The sequence below is a fragment of the Cebus imitator genome, unplaced genomic scaffold, assembly GCF_001604975.1.
Source record: "Cebus imitator isolate Cc_AM_T3 unplaced genomic scaffold, Cebus_imitator-1.0 Scaffold297, whole genome shotgun sequence".
In the NCBI taxonomy this organism is placed as follows: domain Eukaryota; kingdom Metazoa; phylum Chordata; class Mammalia; order Primates; family Cebidae; genus Cebus; species Cebus imitator.
Window position 1 is genome coordinate 954,202 of NW_016107612.1, and position 27,992 is coordinate 982,193.

Here is a 27,992-nt window from a genome sequence, read left to right on the forward strand (position 1 = left end):
CTCCTGAGTAGCTGGGATTACAGGCACGCGCCACCATGCCCAGCTAATTTTTTGTATTTTTAGTAGAGATGGGGTTTCACCATGTTGACCAGGATGGTCTCGATCTCTTGACCTCGTGATTCACCCGCCTCGGCCTCCCAAAGTGCTGGGATTACAGGCTTGAGCCACCGCGCCCGGCCACACACCTTAGTTTCAACAAGTCACTTTGTCAGATCTCCAGGCCAAAAGGCTTGGACAGGGAGTCTGGGGTTGGGGTGGAGGGCAGTGAAAGGAGGGAAATGGAATAAAAGAGTAATGTGGGCACCAATTGCAGATAGAACCCACTGACCTTGAGAGTTTGCTGCTCAGCAAATTCCATTTCAGGAAAGAAGCTCTAGGTGCAGGCAGGCATCCTCAGAGGCGAGGGTGGAGGAAGGGCTGTCTGGATCCATTGATTGTGGCAAAGTCCCCATAGTGGCCTTTGGGCTGCCACCACTCACTGCCTGATGACAAAGAGCTCGGGGACATCCTGGCACCCTGGACTAACCCCTGTCACTACCCGAGCCAGACATGCCCGCTTTCCCTTTTGATTGGCTTGTTTATTTGTGGCTGACATGGTGCAGGGCTGCCTCTGAGATCAGTCCAGGCCGGCAGGACAGAGCATTTCACGGGAAGACATCCACTGTTGTCCTTCTCTCCTCTCCCTGGTGGGCACAGGGAGGAGGTGAGGTGGCACGCAGGTCATCCAACAGTAAGCTGTGCCACCCCGGCCTCCACCTTCTGGTGGGCAAGCCTTGAATCTACTACTCCAAAGCAGCCCACCCCTGTCATTGAGGATGCTGAATTGCTAAAAAAGAAAAAGAAAAAGACAGAAAGAAAAAGAAAAAGGAAACAAAATGACCCCAAAGCGTCCCCCAGCTCCCACCTCCACAGGCCACTTCCTGATTACTGCTAAATCTGTGTTTTTTTGTTTCTTTTTTTTTGAGATGGAGGCTTGCTCTGTTGCTTAGGCTGGAGTGCAGTGGCGCCATCTGGGCTCACTGTAACCTCTACCTCCCAAGTAGATGGGAGCTCAGGCGTGCGCCTCCTTGCTGGCTAATCTTTGTATTTTTAGTTGAGACAGGGTTTCATCATGTTGGCCAGGCTGGTCTTGAACTCCTCACCTCGGCTGATTCACCCACCTCGGCCTCCCAAAGTGCTGGGATTATAGGCGTGAGCCACCGCGCCTGGCCCCAATTCTATTTTTATTTGCTTACTATTTTTCTTTCAGTGGATTCTCTTTTTTATTTAATTAAGTATATTTAAGTAGGAAAACTTCTTATTACTATTCAAATGGAAAACCAGCATTGCTTGCCATAAACAGAGGCATAAATAAAAATAACCTCAAATAACACTGAAAACAAAATGGTGTTGCTGTTTTCTAATGAGATGGACGGGCCTGCTGAAGGCTTGCAGCTGGGGCCTGCTCTCTTAGCTGCAAATGGTTTTAGGCTGTGTCAGAGGCACTAAGACCACAGTGGCACCAACCTGAGACTTCCTCTCTGGGTATTCACTAAAAGGGGGGTAAATTTTTTTTTTTTTTTTTTTTTAATGAGATGGAGTCTCGACCTCTGTTGCCCAGGCTGGAGTGCAATGGTGCGATCTTGGCTCACTGCAACCTCCGCTTCCCAAGTTCAAGTGATTCTCCTGCCTAAGCCTCCCAAGTAGCTGGGATTACAGGCATATGCCACCACACCTGGGGAATGTTTGTATTTTTAGTAGAGATGGGGTTTTGCCATGTTGGCCAGGCTGGCCTCAAACTCCTGACCTCAGATGATCCTCCTGCCTCAGCCTCCCAAAGTGCTGGAAGTACAGGCATGAGCCACCGCGCCCAGCGGGAGTTAACATTCTTATTCTAGTTTATCTTTTGCCTTGTCTGTGCCGTCTAAGATCATCTTGTGTCCTCCCCGGTCCCTGGGAGCCCCACACTTGGGGAAATGTTCCCAGGGACACATTGAAACGGTGGGCTGACCCAGCTGTGCTGGAGCACATGATGATTCTAGGTGCTACAGACAAGGCAATGAGAAGCTGTAGTAAGAACATTACTTCCATTTTATTTTATTTTTTATTATTTTTTGAGACAGGATCTCGCTCTGTCGCTGAGGCTGGAGTGTGTGGGCATGATCTTGACTCACTGCAGCCTTGACCTCCCAGGTTCAAGCTGTCCTCCAACCTCAGCCTCCCAAGTAGCTGGAACACCATGACCAGCTAATTTTTATATTTTTTGTAGAGGTGGGGTTTTGCTGGGTTGCTGAGGCTGCTCTCGAACTTAAGGGATCCTTCCATCTCAGCTTTCCAGACTGTTAGGATTACAGGCTTGAGCAACTGTGCCTGGCCCCGCTTACATTTTTACCAACTTCTCCATTCCTGTTCATCCTCTTCTCCAGAGGATTTAGGTTTGCTCCATCAAACTATAGAGTAAGTGTAAGCAATTTAACACAGTGCTGGATTTTCTCATAAAGGCCATTTGACAAAAAGCACATATTAGCCAGGTGCGGTGGCTCATGCCTGTAATCCCAGCACTTTGGGAGGCCGAGGCAGGCAGATCACCTGAGGTCAGGAGTTTGAGACCAGCCTGGCCAACATGGTGAAACCCCCATCTCTACTAAAAATACAAAAATTAGCTGGGCGTGGTGGCAGGGGCCTGTAATCCCAGCTACTCAGGAGGCTGAGGCAGGAGAATGGCTTGAATCCAGGGGGCAGGGGTTGCAGTGAGCTGCGATCACGCCACTGCACTCCAGCCTGGGCGACAGAGCAAGACTCTGTCTCAATTAAAAAAAAAAAAAAAAAAAAGAAAGAAAGAAAGAAAGGAAAAAACACATATATAATTATTTCAAAATCCCCCCACTTCTCCCTTTTTGGGGGTGTATCCCTGCCTGCCTTGCTGGTGCCCAGACCTGTGCTCCATTGCTGTTGGAAGGGGAAGGAGGAACACCATTCCAGCCCCTCAGTACCCTCTGAGTTTGGACTTGGGGCAAAACTGTCCCTGCAGCCCCTGAGGTGGGTGATGGAGCCCAAGGCATGGCTGCGCCCAGGCTCCCTGGAAAGGACCCGATTCTCAGGAATGTGGGACATAGTACTAGGCCTCTCAGGTCCAGAGTCAGGCTAGCAGATGAATTTGGGGGCTCTTGGCTCGTACAAGAACAAGGACATGCCCAAGTGTGTAGCCAAATAGGGAGTACCACATGCTACACGGTGTGTTACCTTTGATTGGCGGGACCCTCCAAATGTCTCCATTTGATGCTCTTCAAGGATGTGAGGCTGGCCGGGCCCAGGGGCTCACCCCTGTAATCCCAGCACTTTGGGAGGCCAAGGTAGGAGGATCACCTGAGCTCAGGAGTTCGTCCCCAGCCTGGGCAACATGGTGAGACCCTGTCGCTACAAAAGTACAAAAACTAGCCAAGCATGGTGGTGTGTGTCTGTGGTCCCAGCTACTCAGGAGGCTGCTGGGAGGATCAGCTGAGCCTGGGAGGCAGAGATTACAGTGAGCTGTGATTGTGCCACTGCACTCTAACCTGGGTGATAGAGTGAGACTCCCCCTCTCAAAAATAAACAAATAAATAAAATATATGTTTTTAATGTGAGGACTTGTGCCTTCTGACTCCTCCCTACAGGCCTGGGAAGGCATGGTCAGCCTACCTTAGGGTAGGGAAACTGAGGCTCAGACAGGGGAAGCAGCTGATTCAGGCTGTGCTAGGCCAGGCGCCAGGACTCTGGCTCCCTAGGCTTTCCGTGCCCTCTCTGGGTGCTGTCACTGCCTCAGCTCCTTAGAGCTTGCTCAAGTGCAGGGAAAAACAAGCTGGGCTTGGAGAGCTAGGAGAGCTGGAGTTCCTGTGGCTTTGTGGCTTCTTATGTGGCTCCTGGGCTGGTGGCTGGGGTGGTGATGACCCTCAGAGAACTCTGGGCACTGCATTTTTGAACCCCCTGCATAGAGCTTTTCTGTGCGCCCCATTGGGAAGTGAAGCTACCAGAGCCCCCTCCAAACATGCTTTCTGTGGTTTCCTTCAAGAATACAGCCAGGCTCCCGGGACCTGCCTTTTGTCTCTTTCTGACTCTCTTCTCTCCTTCTCCCCCAGTGCCTGCCACGAAAGAGCATCCGGAAGTGCAGGTGGAAGATATCGATGCTGATGGGCACCCCCTCATGGTGGAAGAGAATCCACCCTCACCCGTGTTGCCGCCACCATCTCCTGCCAAATCTGACACCCTCACTGTCCCAAACTCAGCCTCGGGAACACACAGGTTAGCTTTTATGCTTTTATGCTTCTCTTGGGCTTTTCTCAGCACTGTGTCACCTGTTCATTTGGCAGATGAAGAGAATGAGGCCAGAGGGAGAAGCAGCTGGCCTAAAATCACACAGCGAGTTGGTGTCAGAAGTGGGACTCTGACACCCCTTCCTGGTTCTCCTAACTCCTGGCTTAGGGCTCTTCTAAAAGCTCTCATGGGAGGCCCTGTCCCAAATGCCCTCAGCTATAAATTAGAAGAAATAATATAATAAATAATATAGTAATAGCCGGGCACAGTGGCTCATGCCTGTAATCCTAGCACTTTGGGAGGCTGAGGCAGGTGGATCGTTTGAAAGAAGCCACAAAGCCACAGAAGCCACAGCCTGTTGGCCAGGAGTTCAAGACCAGCCTGGCCAACATAGTGAAACCCTGTGTCTCCTAAAAATACAAAAAAATTAGCTAGGCATAGTGGCCCTCACCTGTAATCCCAGCTACTTGGGAGGCCGAGGCATGAGAATTGCTTGAGCCTGGGACACAGAAGTTGTAGTGAGCTGAGATTGTGCCATTGTACTCTACCCTGGGCAACAGAGCAAGACTCCATCTCAAAAAATAAAAAAAAAATTAAAACTTTTTAAAGTAAATAATTTATATACTAATATATAATAAATATTACAGAATTAATTTCTACCTCATTTTATTTCATTTTTGACAGGATGCTATTTATTAAAACTTACATATGATTATAACTCACCAAGTACTTTTTTAAAAAACCCTCTTAAATTTTAAGTGTACAGTATGGTATTTTTACCTATATGCACATTATTTTACAGCAGATCTCTAGAACTTTTCATCTTGTATGATTGAAACTCTACACCCATTGAACAGCAAGTCCCCATTCTTCCCTTCACCCCACCCCAGCCCCTGGAAGCCACCATTCTACTTTTTCATTCTGCTTTCTGTTTCTGTGAGTTTGACTACTTTACTTGTCTCATATATGTGGAATCATGCAGTATTTATCTTTTCGGGACTGCCTTATTTCTCTTGACACAATGTCCTTAAGATTTGTCCACATTGTAGCACTTGACAAGATTTTCTTCTTTTTTAAAGCTGAGTAATATCCCATTGTATGGATATACCACATTTGATATACACTTGATATACCTCAAGTGGAGCCTGGGGACCAACCTCTCCTTCACTCCCTCTTCCCCTCTCCCTCTCCCTCCCCCTCCCCCTCCCTCCTTTTTATCTTTCCCTCCTCCCTCCCTCATCCCCCCTCCTTCCTTCCTCTCTTTTTTCTTTCTTTTCTTTTCTCTCACCATCCTTCCTTCCTTCCTTCCTTTCTCTCCCTCTCTCTCTCCTTCCTTCTTTCCTTCCCTCCCTCCCTTCCTCCCTCTCTCTCTCTCTCTCTTTCCTTCTTTCTTTCTTTCTTTCTTTCTTTCTTTCTTTCTTTCTTTCTTTCTTTCTTTCTTTCTTTCTTTCTTTCTTTCTTTCTTTCTTTCCTTTCTCTCTCTCTCTTTCTTTCCCACTGCATTCTCGACCTCCTGGGCTCAAGCAATTCTCCCTTCTCAGCCTCTTAAATAGCTTCGACTATAGGCACATGCCACCACACCCAGCTAATTTTTTATTTTTTGTAGAGATGGGGTCTCAGTATGTCGCCCAAGGCTGGTTTCAAACTCCTGAGCTCAAGCAATCCACCTGCCTCAGCCTCCCAAAGTGCTGGAATTATAGGTGTAAGCTGCCACACCCACCCTGCATTTTCTTTATCAATTTATCTGTTGGTGGACATTTCTATTGTTTCTATCTCTTGGCCATTGTGAATAAGTGTTACAATGAACATGGGAGTGCAAATATCTCCTTGAGATCCCGATTTTGGTTGTTTTGGATAAACACCCAGAAGAGGGATTGCAGGATCATATGGCAGTCCTATTTATAATATTTTGAGAAACCATCATGCTGTTTTCCACAGTGACTATACCCTTTTTCCTATTTCTCTGCATATTCATCAATGCTTGTTATTTTCTGGGGTTTTTTTTGGATCATGGGTATCTTAATAGGTGTGAGATGGTATCTCACTGTGGTTTTGATTTGCATGTCCCTGATTATATGGTTTGGCTCTATATCCCCGGCCAAATCTTCTCTCAAATTGTACTCCCCATGTGTCAAGGGAGGGACCTGGTGGAAGATGAATGGATCATGGGGGTGGTTTTCCCCATGCTGTTCTCATGGTAGTGAGTAAGTTCTCATGAGGTCGGATGGTTTAAAAGTGTGGCACTGGCCAGGTGCAGTAGCTCATGCATGTAATCCCAGCACTTTGGGAGGCCAAGGCGGGCAGATCACGAGGTCAGGAAATCGAAACCATCCTGGCCAACATGGTGAAAGCCCGTCTGTACTAAAAAATACAAAAATTAGCTGGGCATGGTGGTGTGTGCCTGTAGCCCCAGCTCCTTGGGAGGCTGAGGCAGGAGAATTGCTTGAACCCGGGAGGTGGAGGTTGCAGTGAGCCGAGATTGCTCCACTGTACTCCAGCCTGGTGCCTGGCGACAGAGCGAGACTGTCTCAAAAAANAAAAAGCGTGGCACTTCCCTTCTCTCTCTCTCTCTTTCTCCCTCTCTCTCCTGCTGCCATATAAGCTGTGCCTTGCTTCCCCTTTGCCTTCTGCCATGATCATAAGTTTCCTGAGGCCTCCCCAGCCATGTGGAACTGTGAGTCACTGAAACCTCTTTCCTTTATAGACTACCTAGTCTCAGGCAGTCCTTTATAGCAATGTCAAAATGGACTAATACACCAATGATTAGTGATGTCAAGCAGCTTTTCGTATGCCTGCCAGCCATTTGCATGTCTTTGGAGAAATGTCTATTTGAGTTCTTTGCCTATTTTTTTGTTATTAATGTATGTTTGTTTTGATATTGAGGTGTAGGAGCTTCTTATTTTTTATCAAATATATAATTTTCAAAGATTTTCTCCCATTCTCTAGGCTTCTTTTTCACTCCACTGTTTCCTTCTACACAGAAGCTTTTTAGATGGAGATAATTCCACTTGTCCAGTTTTTGCTTTTGTTACCTGTGCTTTCAGTGCCATCCACCCACTGTATTATTAGATAATATAATGTGGGCTGGGCACAGTGGCTCATGCCTGTAATCCCAGCACTTTGGGAGGCCAAGGAAGATGGATCACCTGAGGTCAGGAGTTTGAGACCAGCCTGGTCAACATGGCAAAACCTCCTCTCTACTAAAAAATATAAAAATTACCTGGGCATAGTGGTGTGCACCTGTAGCCCCAGCTACTCAGGAGGCTGAGGCAGGAAAGTCACTTGAAGCTGGGATGTGGCAGTTGCAGTGAGCCAAGATCACGCCATTGCACTCCAGCCTGGGTGACAGAGTGAGACTCCATCTCGAGAGAGAGAGAGTAAAAAAGATAATGTAATGGAAATACCATAGAACATTAGAAAGATAATCATCTACAACCCACCACCCTAGATGGTGTTTTTACTGCTCTGCCTTCTCTATGCCTGGGTTAGGCTCATGGTCTTGTGTGGTTTTAATTGGAGGAGGGATCCAGTTTACAGTGCTGTCTCATTCCATGCACCCTTTTCCATGTTGCTGGGCTGTCTCCTGAATGCTCACTTATGAGGGCTGTTGGGCATTCCTCCAGCTCCACGTGCCGGAATGAACTTAACAAATCCTCTCTTGTTGAGCCCTATCCATAATGGTGCCATGATCACGTGTTTGGTCTTCTCCTCTCTGCCCTTGGGCTCCCTTCTCAGAAGTGACACTCCTGGTCAAGGTGGTGCACATTTCTACACCTCTTCAGATAAATTTATTGCTGAGTGGTTAGAGCTGCTTTTGGACAACTGGAGCCAGGTCCCTGGGAGAAGGTTCTGCGTACAGCTGCAGGCAGGCTGCCAAGGGCGGGACAGTGCTTTTTAAGCTAAGGGAGGCTGTCAGTGCTGCTTCTGCACTGGCTGGATGGAGAGATGATTCTCTCTTCTTAATTAATTTTTGCTCTCACCCATGAGCTAATGAGTAATTGCTCAGCTGAGGTCAGAAGCCTGTCAGAATGGAGATGGCTGGGTATAGCAAACTGAGGGCGGTAAGGTCTTAACATAGAGAAAAGACATAGAGTTTCACTGAGCCACAGAGTACAGCTCAAAACTTCATCAGTTTAATTCACGGAATTATGTATAAAGCCCATTAAGTGATCCAGAAATGGCTCCAGTCATAGACATCTGGTCTATTTACCCCTGTTTCCTTTATATGGTCAGGGAAATGGTGCAGGCTGGGCTGGGCAGGGGGTGGCATATTTAGGAGAGGGAGAGGACCAAGATCATGTGGGGCTGGAATCCAAGCCTCTGGCGTTCTGCTTGTGAGCTGGGCCTGTGAGGCTCCTCTTGTCCCTGTCATTCATGCATTCACAAGCATGAACTGAACATCTGTATGTGCCGGGCTCATCCCTGGGGATGCATGAGGGAGAAGCCTGTCAGGGGCCTGCCCTCATGGGGCTGACGTTCTAGAGGGGCTGAGATAGACAGTGAACAAGTAACCAGATAAACAAACAGTGCCAGGTTGGATGTAACTATGAGAAATGGGCAGGAAACTTCTGCCCGAGCCCAGCCCTGAGAGGGGAGAGTTCTGAGGCCTGCCTCTCTGTAGAGGCCGAGGCTGGTGGGGCTGACTGTGAGCAGGGACAGAGTGAACATTGGGAGCAACTGACAAGAACCCCAAAGCCGTAGATTAGCTTAGGCAAGGCCCTCCTTGCAGCTTAAGGCCATGGCTTGGAGTGAATCTCAGAGCACTGCTGTAAGATGTGGCTCTTAACATGCGTCATTTAACCTCCCTAGGCCTCCGTTTTCCCTGTGTAAGACGAGGACAGAAACGCCTCTTGGTTACCAGAATTGTGAGAATTTGACGAGCTACTGCACCCTGCGGCATTCAGCCCAGGGCAGGCACAGGCGCTGCTGGGGGACCGGGAGCTGCCAGCTTAGGTCCTCACTCTGGCTTCTTTGGGGCAGCTTGCACTTTCGTGTTTTTGTTGTTGTTGTTGTTTTTTGTTTTTTTGAGACAGAGTTTTGCTCTTGTTGCCCAGACTGGAGTGCAATGGTGTGGTCTCGGCTCACCGCAACCTCTGCCTCCCTGATTGCAGCGATTCTCCTGCCTCAGCCTCCCAAGTAGCTGGGATTACAGGTACCCGCCACCACGCCTGACTAATTTTTGTATTTTTAGTAGAGATGGGGTTTTACCATGTTGGCCAGGCTGGTCTCAAACTCCTGACCTCAAGTGATCAGCCTCCCAAAGTGCTGGGATTATAGGCATGAGCCACAGTGCCCCACGGCAGTGTGCACTTTCTAGTCTCAGAAGAGTGCCCTGGGCTGGGTCCCAGCAATGAGATTTTTGGCCCTAGTCTTCTTGTGTGTGGCTGTTCTTGTTACTTAGAGTGCAAAAAAGTGAATCCATGAGTTTTGCCATTCTAGGCGAGTTGGCAGAAGGCAACAGGATCATTTCAGAACCTTCTAGAATCAATGTGGATGCCACACATCCCTCCTTCTGTATCCCCCTGGAAACCCTAGTGATAGAATCCGGAGTCATGGTGGTGAGGCTAGGGAAGAGCATTGGCTGGAACACTGGCAGACTCGGGTTTGGGTCCCAGCAGAGTGTTGCAGCTGCACAGTGATGGCCTCAGTAACCCCCGCTCCCAGCATCCTCTTGCTAGCTCTGTGACTGGCCCTCAGGGGCTGGAGTAGGAACCTCTGCTGATGTAAGCATCTTAGGAAGATGTGCTGACGTCAGCAGGTTTGGGCAGCTCGGGGCTTGGCCCTGGGATGTGCTCTTAGAGAAGAAACCTGAGGGAGGCTCCTCCTCTGACTCTCCAGCTGGGGAAAGTGGGGAATGTGGGGACTGGCTGGAGCTTTCAGCTTCTGTTGGGAATTGCAGAGTAATTACTGAAGATCCTTGTCAGGCTTGGTCCCAAGGTAAAGCTCCCTGCCTATGGATTCCATTTCTGATTAAACCTCACAGAAGTAAGGGCCCTGGTAAAAAGTAATCATGGCCTGGCATGGTGGCTCATGCCTGTAATCCCAGCACTTTGGGAAGCTGAGGCAAGTGGATCGCCTGAGGTCAGATGTTCAACACCAGCCTGGCCAACATGGTGAAACTCTATCTCTACTAAAAATACAAAAATTAGCTGGGCATGGTGGCACGTGCCTGTAATCCCAACTACTGAAGAGGCTGAGGCAGGAGAATTGTTTGAACCTGGGAAGTGGAGGTTGCAGTGAGCTGAGCTTGCACCACTGCACTCCAGCCTGGGTGACAGAGCGAGACTCCATCTCAAAAAAAAAAAAAAAAAAAAAAAAAAAGTTATCATGAACTTCCCTTGGGAAACCAAAGTCCCAGGACCTATTTTCTGGAAGTCAGCTGTACCATTTTGCTTTCACAGTGTCAGCTGAAGACCACAGCAAGACTGCCCTGTGCTCACCAAGGCTGAAGATAGCCTTATTGAGTTTAGCGATTGTAGCCTGACCTTCACAGCAGGGGCCCAGCCTCTAACCATTTTCTAGTCCTACCACTCCCAACTTGCATTTTATTTTCACGTCCCCACAGCCAGCCTTCTCCTGCTGATTCAGCTGTGTGTATTACCATGTTATGCCTATTTTTGATAAAACTCAGGTTAAATTCCTTTATTAGTCTATTCTTACATTGTTGTAAAGAACACCTGAGACCGGGTAGTTTCTAAAGAAAAGACAGAGACCGCGCATGGTGGCTCATGCCTGTTATCCTAGCACTTTAGAAGGCCAAGGCGGGTGGATCATCCGAGGTCGGGAGTTCGAGACTAGCATGGTTAACATGGTGAAACCCCATCTCTATTAAAAATGCACACAAAAAATTAGCTGCACATGGTGGCATGTGCCTGTAATCCCAGCTACTCGGGAGGCTGAGGCATGAGAATCACTTGATCCTGGGAGGCGGAGGTTGCAGTGAGCCGAGATCACGCCGCTGCACACTCCAGCCTGTGCGACAGAGTAAAACTCTGTCTCAAAAAAAAAAAAAAAAAAAAGAGGTTTAATTGGCTTGTTGTTCCACAGACTGTATAGGCAGCATGGCAGTATCTACTTCTGGGGAGGCCTCCGGGAGCTTATACTCATGGTGGAGGCAAAAGGAACAGGTTCTCAGATGGCAGCAGCAGGACTGGGGGCGGGGAGTTGCCACATACTTTTAAACAATCAGAATTCACTCACTATACAGCGTTAAGTGGGGCTGGTGCTAAACCATTCATGAGAACTCCGCCCCCATGATCCCGTCACCTCCCACCACATCCCACCTCCAACACTGGGGGTTGCAATTCCACGTGAGATTTGGTGGGGCCGCAGAGCCAAAGCAGATCAGGTCCCAAACTCTCAGCTCCATGTTCTTGACTGATCTGATGCTCATCCTGCGAGCTAACACATAAGCTTTCATGTGCTGACATGCATACCCGTGTCCCCAGACTCTAGGTTTCATGTGCTAACACTCAGCCTTCTATGTTTTAAATGCTAATGGAAGTCATTAAGTATGACCATTCTGGTTGGGCGCGGTGGCTCACGCCTGTAATCTCAGCACTTTGGGAGGCCGAGGCGGGCGGATCATGAGGTCAGGAGATCAAGATCATCCTGGTTAACATGGTGAAACCCTATCTCTACTAAAAATACAAAAAATTAGGTGGGCATGGTGCCACGTGCCTATAGTCCTAACTTCTCTGGAGGCTGAGGCAGGAGAATTGCTTGAACCCCGGGAGGCGGAGGTCGCAGTGAGCCGAGATCGTGCCACTGCACTCCAGCCTGGGGGACAGAGAGAGACTTTGCCTCAAAATAAATAAATAAATAAATAAATAAAAATAAAAAATTAAAAAATTAAAAGAATGACCATTCTTCTCCACCAGGACTTAATTCATGGACATATAAAATGTTCTTCCTATTGGTAGATATTGGCTGGCGGGGTCCTCCAGACACAGCCTTTGTGTTTCTACATCAGCTAGTTTGACTCTGTCTTAAACAGGATTCTTTCTCTAAAACTAGAGCTTGCTTTCTTGGTGGTATTAAGGAATTTCTCTCTCTTGGTCTTTTTTCTTCTTTCCCAGGCTTTCGAATTCCCCAGTAAAGCAATTCATTCTCACTTTTGGGACAGAGGGTGGGAGAATGCAGAGTTAACCCTAAGATGCCAAGGTAAAATAGAGTCAAAGGCACCTCTTCTACCAAGTCAGATGCCCAGGCTCCAACCTGCCGACGTCAGGCCAGGGGTGGGTTGGGTGAGAACCTTCTTGCATCTGAAATTCAGGTGGATTTCAGACCTAGACATCATCAGTCAAGACACTAATGGCTCCAAAATGCAGCACTCCGTGGCAGACTTGGACTTCCTGACTGATGGAGGACCCCAGGACAATTTAGTCCTCGTTCTTCAGATAGGGAGACCGGAGCTCAGGAGGGAATGGGACTTGCCCAAGGTCGCACTGTGAGCTGAAGACTGGACCCATGGCTTCTCTGATAGCTGAAAAGGTGGTCTGATAGAGTGGAGGGGAATGACGTGGGTGACTTTAGACCCAGAGCCGGAGAGGGGAAGGAAGTTTCAGCTGAGAACTAAGTGATAAGTCTCTCATTTACTTGGGTAGATTTAGTCCCATTTTACAGAGAGGGAAACTAAGGTAACTCAGAGTGTTTTAGCAATTTGCTGAGGTCACACACTGGTAAGAGCCAGGACTGGGGTGCAACACCAAGTCAGTGCTGTTACCTTTCTGCCAAGCCATTTAACAGATGGGAAGACTGAGGTCTGGAGAGTGACTATGACCCTCTCCTCTGCCTTTTCCCTCCCTCCAGGCAAACAAGGACCTAGAGCTTCATGCTCTGCCCCCATCGTCTATCTAGGAGTTGGTTCTATGTGATCTTTAGGGGTCAGAGTCATGGCACTTCTCCCTGGGCCCTCTGTCCTTGCTGAAGTCCCCCTCCACATCTGTGTCTTTACAGGAAGAAGCTGCCCTCTGAGGATGATGACGAAGAGCTCAAGGCATTGTCTCCAGCTGAGTCCCCAGTGGTTGCCTGGTTGGACCCCACCACCACGAAGGACACTGAGTGAGACCCCTCTGGGGTCTCAGAAAGCTGAAAGACTGGGCGGGGGTGGGGGATATAGGGGGCGGTGCTAGTGTTGATGCTTTTAGAACCTTCCACCACAAGGCAGACTTTGCCAGTGACTTCTGAGCAGTAAGTCAGGACCAGCCTCCTTCCCAGCCTGCTTCTGGCTGACCCAGGAGTCCTGTAACATCCAGTGGGCCCAATATCTGGGCCTAGCTGTGTCCACAGCCAGCAGCACTCAGAGAGGGAGGGATCACTAGGCAGAGGTCCCATTGTGAAGGAGAGGCTGAGGGGAGCCACCAGCAAGGCTCCTGCCACTGAACCCCTGAAAGGTCAGTGGGGACAGAGAGGACCACCAGGATCTCCAGTGGGTTCTGCCCTGGGGAGTTTGTGGGGAAAAAAAAAAAAAAAAAAAAAAAAAGATTCCCTGGCCTTACCTAGCTCCACTGGATCAGAACCACAGACAGTGGCCTGGGGAGTCCATATTTCCCACACTCCCCAGGGCATGTGGTGCAGCTGGCCTGCAGGACAATGTTTACAAACCACTATGATGACGCCAGGCACAGTGGCTCATGCCTGTAATCCCAGCACTTTGGGAGGCTGAGGCGGGCGGATCACCTGATGTCAGGAGTTCAAGACTAGCCTGACCAATATGGTGAAACCCCGTCTCTACTAAAAATACAAAAATTAGCTGGGCATAGTGGCGCATGCCTGTAATCCCTGCTTCTCAGGAAGCTGAGACAGGAGAATCGCTTGAACCTGGGAGGCGGAGGTTGAAGTAAGCTGAGATCGCACCTTTGTACTCTAGCCTGGGCGACAAGAGCTCCATCTTAAAAAAGATTAACAAAATAGATAGACAACTAGCTAGACTAATAAAGAAGAAAAGAGAGAAGAATCAAATAGATGCAAAAAAAAAAAAAAAAAAAAAAAAAGGAAAAAACCACTGTGGTGGCATTGGGACCTGGGTCTCTGAGATCAAACTGTCCCCAGGGCTGGGCCAATGAGAGGTATCTTCCCGAAGGATTTGAGAAGCCCTGGTGGGGTGGTGAGTGCCCCAGCCCTGGGCTATGCCTGGAGTCCCCATCACAGCCCTTGGCTGTGACTCCTGGATGAGCCAGGAGTAGGCATTCCTTCCTCCTTCCAGTCTTTCTTTTTCTATCCACAATCTTATGCAGTTTATGCTTAACAGAACTGTGGAAAGTTAGGAAAGATAAGGAAGCAAGAAGAAGCCCCGACCTCACCCTCAGTCCGGTTGCCCACCATAGCACTCAGTGGACTCACATTTTATGAGGTAGGGCAGGAGTAGGGGTAGGGTTTAATATGAGAAATGAAGGCAGAAATGAGGTATAATGATAAAACCTATCCTTGAAGACTCAAGGAGGTCAACTTGAAGACCCATGTATTGGCTAGGCAGGTAGGCTGCTGTAACAAATGGACCCCAAAGGCTCAGTGGCTTTGACCCCAAAGGAACACGATGTGTCATACGCCATCATTGTCTCACTAGTTGCATGAGTCAGGTCAACCGATGGCTCTGCTCCATGCAATCATTTAGGGACCCAGATGACAGCGGTCTGCCACTTTCTCCATGTGGCTTCCCAGATTCCACTGGTCGCCACCAGAAAGGGAGAACTCCAGGCCTGTCTTCAGCCAGGAGGCTCCAGTTGCATGTATTTTGTCTGAGAGCTCACATTCAATAGCGAGAGCCTGGCACGTGATCCCTGGCTGGGTGGCTACATCCCAGTGAGTGTGCGCCACGGGAGAGAATGTGTGGGGGGGCAGCTCAAGTCCCTGCCACACCTGTATGCCAGCTCTCATTAGAAGCCCCACACTTGGCCGGGCATGGTGGCTCACACCTGTAATCCCAGCACTTTGGAAGGCCAAGGCTGGTGGATTGCCTTAGGTCAGGAGTTCGAGACCAGCCTGGCCAACATGACGAAACCCTATCTCTACTAAAAATACAAAACTTAGCCGGGCGTGGTGGTACACGCCTGTAATTCCAGCTACTCGGGAGATTGAGGCAGGAGAATTGCTTGAACCCAGGAGGCGAAGGTTGAATGAGCTGAGATCGTGCGGCTGCACTTCAGCCTGGGTAACAAGAGTGAAACTCAGCCTGGCTTCCTCAGTTGAGCTCAAAAAGAGTAGTTGACTGCAGTTCCTGTGTCTTAATATATGAAAAAAAAAAAAAGTTAAAAAAGATATTCAGCTCAGCAAGATGATCTTAGTGAGGCCACTCAGAGGAAAGAAAGCACATTCACAGGCCTGCCTCTGTGCACCCAGGGCACACGCCCACGCTGAGTTGAATGCTAGGCAGGCTCATTCATTCTCTGACTCTCTGTTTCTCTCTCTCTCTCTCTCTCGCTGACAGTGCAGAAACTTTAATTCCTGTAAGCTAAAGGAATATAGAATGTATCTGCACTGCTTTTCCCACCAGCAGTTTCCTAAGCCTAAAAAAGTAGGCCTGCTTTCTCTGTGTTCTGCTCTTGGACACGTATCTCACATGAACCCCGCACTGGGACAAACGCCCAATTTTGCTGAACTCTAAACTGAGTTCTAAGAGTTTCCTGCTAAATTACAAGTAGAATCATGCTTTTTTCAGAACTGCCTATCTGAATCAACCTATGTGGTACATTTTCTAAAAGCTGGGCCAGAACACCTGGGCATTATTCTTGGACTGAATTTCCTCCTAGGAGATTACAGTAGGCCTATGATTTCTGATGTCAGGAGATGGGGGCAGGACTCACCTCCTTCAGCCTCTGTCAGAAGGTGGGACACAGACGCTGCACAGCTCTGGCCTAGGGGCTCAGGGGTCCCTCCCAGCTCAGCCTGCTCAGCTTTGGGTGGTGTTCCCACAGCAGCCAGGACCGTGCGGTCTCCACGGCCAGCACGAGTAGCGCCATCATCAACGACCGGCTCCAGGAGCTGGTGAAGCTCTTCAAGGAGCGGACAGAGAAGGTGAAGGAGAAACTCATCGACCCTGACGTTACCTCTGATGAGGAGAGCCCCAAGCCCTGTGAGTCTGGAGCTGGAGGGGGCCTATCTGGCCAGGATGGGGTGGGGCCTCCAAAGTCCCCTGTCAACTCACAGTGAGGGTGCCCCAAGGAAATGGTTGAGGTCCATGAGAGAAGCCCAGATCCCCAGTCTCTGGATTTGGGGTCCATATGAACAGGTTGAGATATGTACCCAAGAGTGGGAAGAAGATCAAAGTTCTGACCAACAATCCAGTTGCACTCAGCCCTCTCTCCTATGGGACAGGTGCCTTCACTGACACTTCTGTCCCTTTCCTACTGGTAGAAAAGGTGGTGCCACCCCAAAATGTATCTTATAGTCTTACACTCAGATTGTGTGCACAGCCTACTCTGGAACTAGGCAGTCTTATGTTTCAGAGACCTCAGTGCCTTGAAAGTTCTTATTGAGGCTGTTCGAGTGTTTCTTTTCTTTCAAGGCATCAGGAGGAAATAAGAAAAATGATCTCTTGTCAGGAGATTTTTTTAGATCTTTCCCGAGGCAGGCTGTATCTTGGAAATCACAGTGCCCACAGCAGACCATGCAGAGCCTGATGTCACAGTCTTGAAGCTAGAAAACATAGCTGTATTGAACCTATGAGAGCCAATCCCTGGGTAACCAAAAGTATCATCATAGATGCACAAGGAGGCTGTGATACCATCTGGTCTCTGTTTTTTGAGATGAAGGAGCTGAGATAGCCTCTCAGAAACCTGGAGCAACACTTCCTTGATTTTGTTAGGCCCTTTGGCCTTCCATCTATGGGTACTGGGAACACTGGGTTCAAAATGCCCCCATTCTATCAGAAGGAACCAAGGGGGCCTAAGCACAGACACACAAACAGACACCGAAACATCCAACTGGCCCAGAAAAAACTTGTTTGGGGCAGCTTCGGAGAAGCAGTTCCAGATTGGTAGTTGGTAAGAGTTTCTGGGTGGGCACCCAGGCTGCTGTTGAGGAGGGAGTTGCGGAGTTCACTCCAGGAAAGTGCCTTGGCTTCTGCACACAGAGCTTGCAGCAGTTTATATAATGGTGCCAGCACCCTCTCAGCTCTGGATCCAGGGTCTGCAATTGGGACCCTTCTCTCTGCATCTTCTATATGGGCCTCAGGGCTGGTTCTGATGGTCACCAATGTTATCCCACAGCCCCAGCCAAGAAAGCCCCAGAGCCAGCTCCAGACACGAAGCCTGCGGAAGCCAAGCCAGTGGAAGAGGAGCACTATTGCAACATGCTCTGCTGCAAGTTCAAACGCCGCCCCTGGAAGAAGTGCCAGTTTCCCCAGAGCATTGACCCGCTGACCAGTGAGTCCTGGGGCATGGGTGTTCCCACTGTGTGACACGAGAGGGCAGGAGAGTGGGAGCAAGGTGGGGAGAAGGTCAGGGGATTCGAGAGGTGGGATGGGAGGTCACAGACAACCTGCGTTCATGATCTTTTATACTTTTCAAAACCATTCCACACTTTCTTGCCTGATTCTGAAAACAAACCCAGCCTGGCCAACATGGCGAAACCCCATCTCTATTAAAGACACAAAAATTAGCTGGGTGTGATGGTGCACACCTGCAATCCCAGGAGGTGGAGATTGCACTGAGCTGAGATCGTGCTACCACGCTTCAACCTAGGTGACAGAGTGAGACTCTGTCTTAAAAACAACAAAAGTCCCTGGAAGAGAAACATAAGATCACCTCCATCTTACGGATGAGGAAACTGAGGCGCAGAGAAGTCAGTCAGGCTAACAATGCAACTAGTTAGTGCAGACCCAGGACTCCTGACTCTTGGCCAAGTCCTTTTTTCACCCTGGTCATGCTGGCTTTTTTCCTGGAGCTCCTGCTCTGAGCAGAAAAAGGGCGGGAGTTCTTCCAATATCACAGTGAATCACTCTCGCTTCCCTGTAAGCCCACTCCATATTCTTCAGAAATAACACCACTTCATATGTGCATAGCACTTTAGAGTTTACAGAGGTCTTCCTGCCTTTCTTATCTGACCTTTTCCTGTGTTTTCGCAGAAGAGGACAGGACAGGTGCCAGAGACAAACTTTCTCAAGGTCACACATTTGGGGGACCAGGACTTTAACCCTGGTGTCCACTGGGTTTCTCAAATAACCTGGTAGCCTGGCAGGCTCACACCTGTCATCCCAGCACTGAGAGAGGCCACAGTGAAAGAACTGTTTGAGCCCTGGAATTCAAGATCAGCCTGGGCAACATAATGAGAACTCATCTCTACAAAAATAAAAATAAATAAATACATAAATAACCAGGTGATCTGGAATGCCCATCCATCCATCCATCCATCCGTGCATTCACCTGTCTGTCTATCTTTCTTTCCATCCTCCACGCATTATTTACTATTTTATATTTACTAAGGCAGGAAATACATTTTAGGAAAAAATTAAAGAAGAATGAAGGCAAATGGGTTTTCTAGTTGGCTATTATCTTATAATGACAGCATTTTCTCTCCTGAGAGTACTCTGATTTATTAGGGCTTAGCAGTGATTTATTTCTTTTTATGTTTTATTTTTCAAGTACTGACTGCCAGTTAAGCAGTGATTTATTTATTTATTTATTTTTTGAGACGGAGTTTCGCTCTTGTTACCCAGGCTGAAGTGCAATGGCGCGATCTCGGCTCACCGCAACCTCCGCCTATGGGTTCAGGCAATTCTCCTGCCTCAGCCTCCTGAGTAGCTGAGACTACAGGCACGTGCCACCATGCCCAGCTAATTTTTTTTGTAGTTTTAGTAGAGACGGGGTTTCACCATGTTGACCAGGATGGTCTTGATCTCTTGACCTCGTGATCCACCCGCCTCGGCCTCCCAAAGTGCTGGGATTACAGGCTTGAGCCACCGCGCCTGGCCCAGTGATTTATTTTTAAAGCAGATTTTTTTTTTTTTTAAGTAGAGAATGGTCTTGCTATGTTGCCCAGGCTGGTCTTAAACTCCTGGACTTAAGGAATCCTCCCACCTGGGCCTCCCAAAGCACTGGGATTACAGGAATGAGCCACTGTGCCTGGCTCCTAAAGCAGAGAGTTTTACACACACACACACACACACACACACACACACACACACACACACACACACTCTCTCTCTCTCTCTCTCTCTCTCTCTCTCTCTTACAAAAGTGCCACATGTAGTAGTTGAAGGAAAGTGCAGAAATGTAGAAAGAACAAAGCCCCCAGCCTGATCCCACTGGTGAAGAGCCTTGCCTGGCTGATGCTCTAGCATCCCCGCCTGTCTTCCCCGCAGACCTCATGTACATCCTATGGCTGTTCTTCGTGGTGATGGCCTGGAACTGGAACTGTTGGCTGATTCCTGTGCGCTGGGCCTTCCCCTACCAGACCCCGGGCAACATCCACCTCTGGCTGCTGACGGATTACCTATGCGACCTCATCTACTTCCTGGACATCACTGTGTTCCAGATACGCCTGCAGTTTGTCAGAGGCGGGGACATCATTGTGAGTCACCGGCAGCTGGTGGTGGGGTGACCAGGGGCAGATCTCCCAGCCAGAGCCTTCAGGGCACTGACTCCTGATGCTGTCATAGATGACAAAATCAATGAATAAGGAAATCTCAAGAACGGCTGCTGCGCTTGCTCAACAGCATGATTGGTTATTTTTCATGCCTTTGATATGTTCAAACTGCACACATTAGATATTGCTCATAGGTGGAGAAGTGGTCCAGAGAGTGGTCCTTAGTGAAGACGCACCTGATTTGAATCCCACCTCCACCATAACTAGCTGAATTGCCTCTTTGAAACTCTGTTTCCTCATCTGTAGAATGGGGATAATAATAGCTTCCACCTCCTAGCATTGCCATGAGGATTGGTTGAAACGATGCCTGCAGGGCATTCGGCACAGGTAACTGCTGGCAATCGGCTTTGCCCAGGGATCTTGCAAAGAATACACTGATGCTCTCTTACTTGAGCCAGTGAGACCCTGGCCTCTGGTCCAGCCCCCCCACCAACTCCTTACCAGGGAGGAAACTGAGGCCCTGACTGTGACTTCTCAGTAACAGGAGGCACAGTCACTGTCTCCCAGTGTGGGTCACTTTCCAAAATTCCACCCCTGCAGTGCCTGTTTTGCTGTGTGCAGACAAGTTGAGGTTTTGCCTCTAAACAATTTAGAGTAAGGAGATTTCCTTGAAGAACCTCTTTTCTGGCCTGATCAGAGTGGTTATCAGTTCCTTAGTAAACAGATGTGCAAATGGTCCAGGTGAGACCAATGGACAGAGACAATGAGCTTAATATCCTCGTTTTCCACCCAATCAATCAGAATCTAGCTGGGTGACTGGAACAAATCCCTCCTCCCCGGTGGGTGGACTTCTCCACCTGTAAAACTCAAGGCTTTCACCAAGGCTCCGATGGTCCTCAGGGTTGTTACGCTCATTTGAGTGGGGGTTCTTGGGGGAATTTCACAATTGCTCCCCACAGGGTCAGGGATTAAGCTCATGATTCCCTTTCTTTCAGACGGACAAAAAGGACATGCGGAATAACTACCTGAAATCTCACCGCTTCAAGGTGTGTGCTGGGAAGGCAAGCTGTAGTGTCTGCAGGGTTTCAGAAGGGGGTGTCTCAGAGGGCCCTGGGTGCCTGGGGGACCCATTCGATGTGGTTTCTACCACACCAAGGGATACTGGTCCCTGTGGGAATATCCTCCAAGCCGAAAGCCCCAGGAGATGAGCACAGGCTGTGTGGTCCCAGAAGCCACCTTTTTTTTTTTTTTTGAGACAGGATCCAACTCTGTCTCCCATGCTGGAATGCAGTGGTATGATCTCGGCTCACTGCAACCTCCACTTCCCAGGTTCAAGTGATCCTCCTGCCTCAGACTCCCTAGTAGCTGGGATTACAAGTGTGCGCTACCACGCCCAGCTAATTTTTGTGTTTTTAGAAGAGATGTGGTTTCACTATGTTGGGCAGGCTGGTCTTGAACTTCTGACCTCAGGTGATCTGCCCACCTCAGCCTCCCAAAGTGCTGGGATTACAGGCATGAGCCACCATATCTGGCCAGGAGCTACCTTTCATTGTGTCTGTACCACTTCCGCCCCTGCTGGGTGGGATACAGCAGCCACTATCGGGGATAATGAACCTGCCCTTGGGGCTGGCGACTTGAGCTTTGAAGCCAAACAAGAGCCTTTTGGTGGGACACCTTTTGCCCTGTAGCTGTAAGCTCTCCTGGGACATTGTGACCTCACCTTCCTATGGAAGGGAGAGACACCGCCTCTCACTCCCCTCACCCTCAACTCTGGGGTCACCTGTTTTACCTCCATGGTGTCCCATTGGGATTTCAGATGGACCTGCTCAGCCTCCTGCCTTTGGATTTTCTCTATTTGAAAGTCGGTGTGAACCCCCTCCTCCGCCTGCCCCGCTGTTTAAAGGTAGGACAGCTGGGCCCACCACCCCAGGGCTTCAGCTCTGCACCAACACTGGCATCTTCTCTTCTGCCACCAGCAGCACTGGGGAGGGGAGCATCCTCAAGGAATGGCCTGAGGGGAGATGCATTTATTCCATGTGTGTCCTAGTGGAGAGTTCATTACAATTGCTAGTGCTTCTGTGATGCTGCATGGTAGGTAGTGTTATTGCCAGCATTTTACAAATGAAGGGACCGGGGCACAGAGAAGTTAAGTAATTTGCCCAAAGTCACACAGCCAGGAGGGAGTGGAGCCCAAATTTGAATGCAGGTCATCTGTCTCCACTGTTTATGCTCTCAGTGAATATAGAGATTCCCAAGAGGGGGCTTCTGTATTATGATGGTCTCTGTCTAAAAGATGGGGGAATTGCTGCTTGGAGAGGCTGAGGGACTTGCTCTAGGTCACAGGAGCAATGAAGAGCCAGGGATGATTTGAATGCACAGCCGGACACCCATCTCATCACTGGCCAGGCCTCAGTGTCCTTCCAGCCGTTCCCCCTGCCACTCACTGGGCAGAGCCAAAGTCTCCAGGATGGTCTGGCTGCCACAGCGTGGGCTAGAGATCTGGCCATGGTCCTGTCATGTGACCAGGGTGGACAGCCACTCAGAGTATTCGGGATCCCTCAAATGGATTTTGCTGACCAACGAATCACATTCATCTCTCTCCTGAAATGATGTCTGGTGCCTTTTTCTGAAAACAATACTGAGGGAATTTACAAAAAGTCAAATGCAGTAACATGAACAACCTGGAGAAACTGGGTGGATAAAACTAGGGGGCACATAAGTGCCCTGATGAAAAGAAAGCACGCCTATGTGGAATTGATCATGGAAACTGCCTCTGAGCTTCCTGGCTGCCAAGAGGAAAGGGGAAAGTGGAATTGGCATGATTCTTCTCTGACCCATGCTAGCCTCCCAGGGGCTGCAGAGGTTGCTTTAGAGCCAAACATCAGAGTGTGGAAGGTTGGGTCCACAGGCCCAAGTTCCACCCCAGATTTAGAGGTGAGATCTACATTTTGGTTCACGTGGTGGCCCCAGTGAGAGGGCATAACTCACAGCCTAACATTGAACACCACGCCATGGACAAAACTTTCTGAGTGAGGCATCCAAGCCCCTGTTCTTTCTGCCTCCAGTTTAAACTGTGGGTGGAATTAAAATGAACACCTGGATGACTGGCATATCCCTTAGGGAATCTTCATAAATACTGTTTTCAAATGTCAAAAAATAAATACAAAGATCCAGAGATGGTTTAGCATAAGGAGAGAGCTTGCAGCTTTGAGTCTGGCCTGAGTTTGAATGCTGAGTCTCTCACATACCAGCTGTGTGCTTTGGACAAGTTACTGGACTACTCTGAGCACCAGTTTCTGCCAAAGGAGAATGACAACACATATTTCATATGTAAATAAGCAGTAAGGTAATGTATATAAATGTATATGCTGGTTAGGCGTGGTGGCTCATGCTTATAATCCTAGCACTTTAGAAGGCCAAGGCAGGAGGATCACTTGAGCAGAGAAATTTGAGACCAACCTGGGTAACAAAGTGAGAGCCTGTCTCTACAAAAAATTTAAAACTTACCCAAGAGTGGTGGTGTGTGCCTGTAGTCCCAGCTACTTAGGAGGCTGAGACTGAAAAATTGCTTGAGCCCAGAAGTTCGAGGCTGCAGTGATCTATGATCGCACTGCTGCACTCCAGCCTGAGTGACAGAGTGAGACTCTGTCTCTTAAAAAAAAAAAAGCCAGTCATATAAAGATACTCAATTAATATACTTTATTATTATAAATAAACATTCGAAGGATATAAGAGTGGGGTGTTAGTTATGCTGTCTCTTTATAAAATTGTTTTCTTTATAAGAAACAATAAAAACAGCAGCATCTTTATTCATTGCACCCCTAAAAGTCTCATGATAGGGTTCAGAAGGTCCAGGAGTCCCCTGGAATTACATTAAAATTGTGAGAACAGGATTTTATGTCATTTCCAAGGGAAGACAGGCAATGACTTTCATCAGATTCCTAAATGGAGTTTCTGGCCCCTACCCCTCAAAGAGCCGAGGACTTCTGATTTTGAATGCTCACCGTCCTGTTCCCTCCTCCCGGGGGCTGCAGGAAGGGCCCTGAGTCCTGGCACCCGTGGGCGTGAGGGCAGCGAGCTACCTGCGGGCAATGGACTGCTCTCATGCCCTGCTCTCCCTCCAGTACATGGCCTTCTTCGAGTTTAACAACCGCCTGGAATCCGTCCTCAGCAAAGCCTACGTGTACAGGTGAGACTCTTCCGCGTGTGCATGCATGGACACACACAACACACAAACACACAACACATACACACATACAACACATACAACAGACACAACACTCAATACACACAACACACATGACACGTGACACACAATGCACACACGATGCAAATGACACACTACGCACAATACACACATGACACAACACAATGTACACATGACACAAATGGCACACACGACACAAATGGCACACACATGACACAAACAGCACACACATGACACAAACGGCATACACACAACGTACACACACAACACATACAAATGACACACACACAAAACACACACACACACACACACACACACACACACACACCACAGGAAGTTTACACCTAGAATATACAGCAAGGCATTTTCTACCCCTACTGACTTCCAGGCCCTGTCTCCACTGGAAGCCAGGCGACTTCCTGGTCCCTCCCCTTTCCTGGAGAAACGTTTGTTATTTAGAGAACCAGGAATATCTGATGCCCCCCACTGTGATGAGGGCACACATCAGCCGGCAAGACGGGCTTACCAGCATTGCAGCCAGCTGGGCATCATTTTGGCCTCAGCTCCAGGAACTGGAGTCCCCAGCCGGCTCTCACAGAAAGGGAACAGATGTAAGGTGGCAGCGACCATGTCACAGATGTCTAAGGATGGGGTGCAAGACCAGCCAGGCTGTGCTAGGGAGCAAGGTTCCTGTCCACATCTCTTCCGGGGCAACACGGCCCAGCTTCAACTCCTCTGCACACATCACTCCTTCCCGCCCCTCCTCCCACATTTCCCCTCTGGCCCCTCCACTTGCCCAGTGCACAGGCAGCTCTGCTACTTCTGTGCCAATTCTAGCCCCAGCTCCTGACAACACCCCATTCAAGCACCACACTTCCTAACTGGTGCAATCTCAACAAAGCATCCAATCTGGCAGCCCAGCCATGGGTTGGCTCCCACTGGCCAGGTGTGTACCCCTCGCCGCCCCCTTCCACCACTGTGTTCATGCGCTGCGTTCCTTCTGCAGGGTCATCAGGACCACAGCCTACCTTCTCTACAGCCTGCATTTGAATTCCTGTCTTTATTACTGGGCGTCCGCCTATCAGGGCCTCGGCTCCACTCACTGGGTTTACGATGGCGTGGGAAACAGGTGAGCCACAGTCGTCCTCCCGGGACCACACCTGGGTGATCTTCCTGTTCTTTATAATTCACAGCACAGAGACTCCAGGAAGGAGCATCATTGCTGCTGTGTTGCCAAGGCCAGTTTGCTCCTAAGGAATCGCTGGCATGACAAGGCTCAAGAGCTACGTCTTGGGCCGGGCATGATGGCTCACACCTGTAATCCCAGCACTTGGGAGGCTGAGGTGGGCGGGTCACCTGAGGTCAGGAGTTTGAGACCAGCCTGGCTAACATGGTAAAACCCCGTCTCTACTAAAAATACAAAAATTAGCCAGGCGTGGTGATGTGATCCTGTAATCCCAGCTACTGGGTGTGGGGGGTGAGGTGGGAGAATCGCTTGAACTCAAGAGGCAGAGGTTGCAGTGATCTGAGATCGTGCCATTGCACTCCAGCCTGGGCAACAAGAGTGAAACTCCATCTCAAAAGATAAAAATAGAAAAAGAGCCACATCACCACATCTTCCCTAAGCTAAGGTTTCCTGAGCATCTGAGTGTGTCAGGCGGGAGATACTGGTATGAACGAGACTTGCTAGGCAGATCCTTTCCACATCCAAAGTCTAGTAGGGTGGGCAAATACACTATGTGTGCCTCTACTCCTGCTTCCCCGGGCACGGCCAAGAGCGAGTGAGGCCAGAGAATACTTCCCAGCACAGCTCCCTAGGCACCGCTACCATGGAGGCGCCAGTGAACAAGATGAGACCCACTTGCCAATCAGAGAGCTGCCATCTCTTATGAGACTTGCCAAAGGGATGATGATGATGTGTGAACCAAAAAGTATCTGGTACACGTTTCAATCAATTTAGAAAGTTTATTTTGCCAAGGTTAAGGATGTGCCCGTGACACAGCCTTGGGGGTTCCTGATGACGTGTGCCCAAGGTGGTCAGGTGCAGCTTGCTTTTATACATTTTAGGGATGTGTAATACATCAATGAATACATAAATGTAAGGTTTATATTGGTTAGATCTGGAAGGGCAGGACAACTGAAAGGGAAGGGTAGCTTCCAGGTCATACGTAGATTTAAAAATTCTCTGCTTGGAAAAAAAAAAGTCTGGGTGCGGTGGCTTATGCCTGTAATCTCAGCACTTTGGGAGGCTGAGGCGGGCGGGTCACCTGAGGTCAGGAGTTCAAGACCAGCCTGACCAACATGGGGAAACCCCGTCTCTACTAAAAATACAAAAATTAGCTGCGTGTGGTGGCAGTGCGTGCAGTCTCAGTTATATAGGCTGAGGAACAAGAATCACTTGAATCCAGGAGGTGGAGGTTGTGGTGAGCCGAAATTGCACCATTGCACTGGGTGACAGAGCAAGACTCTGTCTAAAAAAAAATAATAAAACAAATAATAAAAATAAAAAATAAAAATTCCCTGCTTGGCAATTGGTTGAAACACTTACTTTAGTTTTAGACAGATCAGGCTGGAGTGCAGTGGTATGATCTCGGCTCACTACAACCTCCTCCTCCTGGTTCAAGCAATTCTCCTGCCTCAGCCTCCTGAGTAGCTGGGGTTACAGGTGCATGCCACCATACCCAGCTAATTCTTGTATTTTTAGTAGAGACGGAGTTTCACCATGGTGGTCAGGCTGGTCTCGAACTGATGGCCTGTGATCTACCCGACTCGGCCTCCCAAAGTGCCGGGATTACAGGCGTGAACCACTGTGCCTGGCCTGAAAGACTTATTATCAGTGGAAAGGAGTGTCTGGTTTATGATAAGGGGTTGTGGTGATCTAGGTGTTTTCATGCAGATGAAGCCTCCATGTAGCGGGCTTTAGAGAGAAGACACTATAATGTTTCTCACCAGACTTAAAGTCTGTGTTGATGTTGACGCTGCAGGGGTATAAAGAGGCGTGTCCCACCCCCTCTTCCTTCATAGGCTGAATTAGGTTTTTAGATCACTATGGAAAGCCCTTGGCCAAGAGGAGGGGTCCATTCAGATGGTTGGGGGCCTTAGAATTTATTTTTGGTTTACAATGATGATGATGGTGACGATGATGATGACAAGTCTCATCAAAGCAGCAAGCCTTGTAGGACACCTGTTTCATGCCATCCCTGTTTAAAGCACTGAACATGATAACTCACAACCAGCACATCAGATAGGTATCATCCCATCCTCATTTCACAGATGAGGTAGCAGATACTAGTTCCCAAGGACACATAGGTCATGAGTTACAGAGCTGGAATTTGAACCCAGGTGTTGTGGCCACAGAGTCCTAACTGCTGTACCATCTTCCTTGATGAAAAGGAAAAGTGCCAACCTGGTGGCCAGAGGGTGTGGGGGAAGTGGGCATGAGCATAGTTGATTCCAGCAAAAGTCATCAAAAGTTACAGAGAGTTTAAAAGTTTTTAGCCAGGTGCAGTGACTCATGCCTGTAATCCCAGGGCTTTGGGGGGCCAAGGTGGGTGGATCACCTGAGGCCAGGAGCTCGAGTCCAGCCTAGTCGACATGGCGAAACCACAACACTACTAAAAATACAAAAATTAGCCAGGTATGGTGATGCACGCCTGTAATCCCAGCTGTTCAGGAGGCTGAGGCAGGAGAATTGCTGGAACCCGGGATGGAGAGGTTGCAGTGAGCTGAGATTGTGCCACTGTACTCCAGCCTGGGCAACAGAGAGCAAGAGCCTGTCAAAAAAAAAAAAAAATTAAATTATTGTGATGAACAGACTTAATTTTTTAAAAGAGTGACTTGAAGTTTATAGAGAGGTCCATTGGAAAGTAGTGAGAGTTCCTATATATATTCCACCTAAATTATTATTAGTTTTTGAGACAGGGTCTTGCTCTCTGTTGCCCAGGCTGGAGTGCAGTTGTGCCATCTTAGCTCACTGTAACTTACACCTCCC

At 48.9% G+C, this 27,992-nt stretch overlaps 1 protein-coding gene across 2 annotated transcripts in view; it reads left to right on the forward strand.

Annotated features, from left to right (window-relative positions):
* CNGB1 (cyclic nucleotide gated channel subunit beta 1) overlaps positions 1 to 27,992 on the forward strand; it is a 93,678-nt gene that overhangs the window by 38,949 nt on the left and 26,737 nt on the right. For both annotated transcript variants that reach the window (XM_037729281.1, XM_037729282.1), the window contains 9 exons: positions 4,095 to 4,257; positions 13,228 to 13,332; positions 16,185 to 16,342; positions 17,478 to 17,633; positions 19,571 to 19,779; positions 20,790 to 20,840; positions 21,611 to 21,697; positions 23,919 to 23,983; positions 25,008 to 25,130. In XM_037729281.1, coding sequence (XP_037585209.1) covers positions 4,095 to 4,257; positions 13,228 to 13,332; positions 16,185 to 16,342; positions 17,478 to 17,633; positions 19,571 to 19,779; positions 20,790 to 20,840; positions 21,611 to 21,697; positions 23,919 to 23,983; positions 25,008 to 25,130 — 1,117 coding nt within the window. The remainder of the gene's footprint in view (positions 1 to 4,094; positions 4,258 to 13,227; positions 13,333 to 16,184; positions 16,343 to 17,477; positions 17,634 to 19,570; positions 19,780 to 20,789; positions 20,841 to 21,610; positions 21,698 to 23,918; positions 23,984 to 25,007; positions 25,131 to 27,992) is intronic.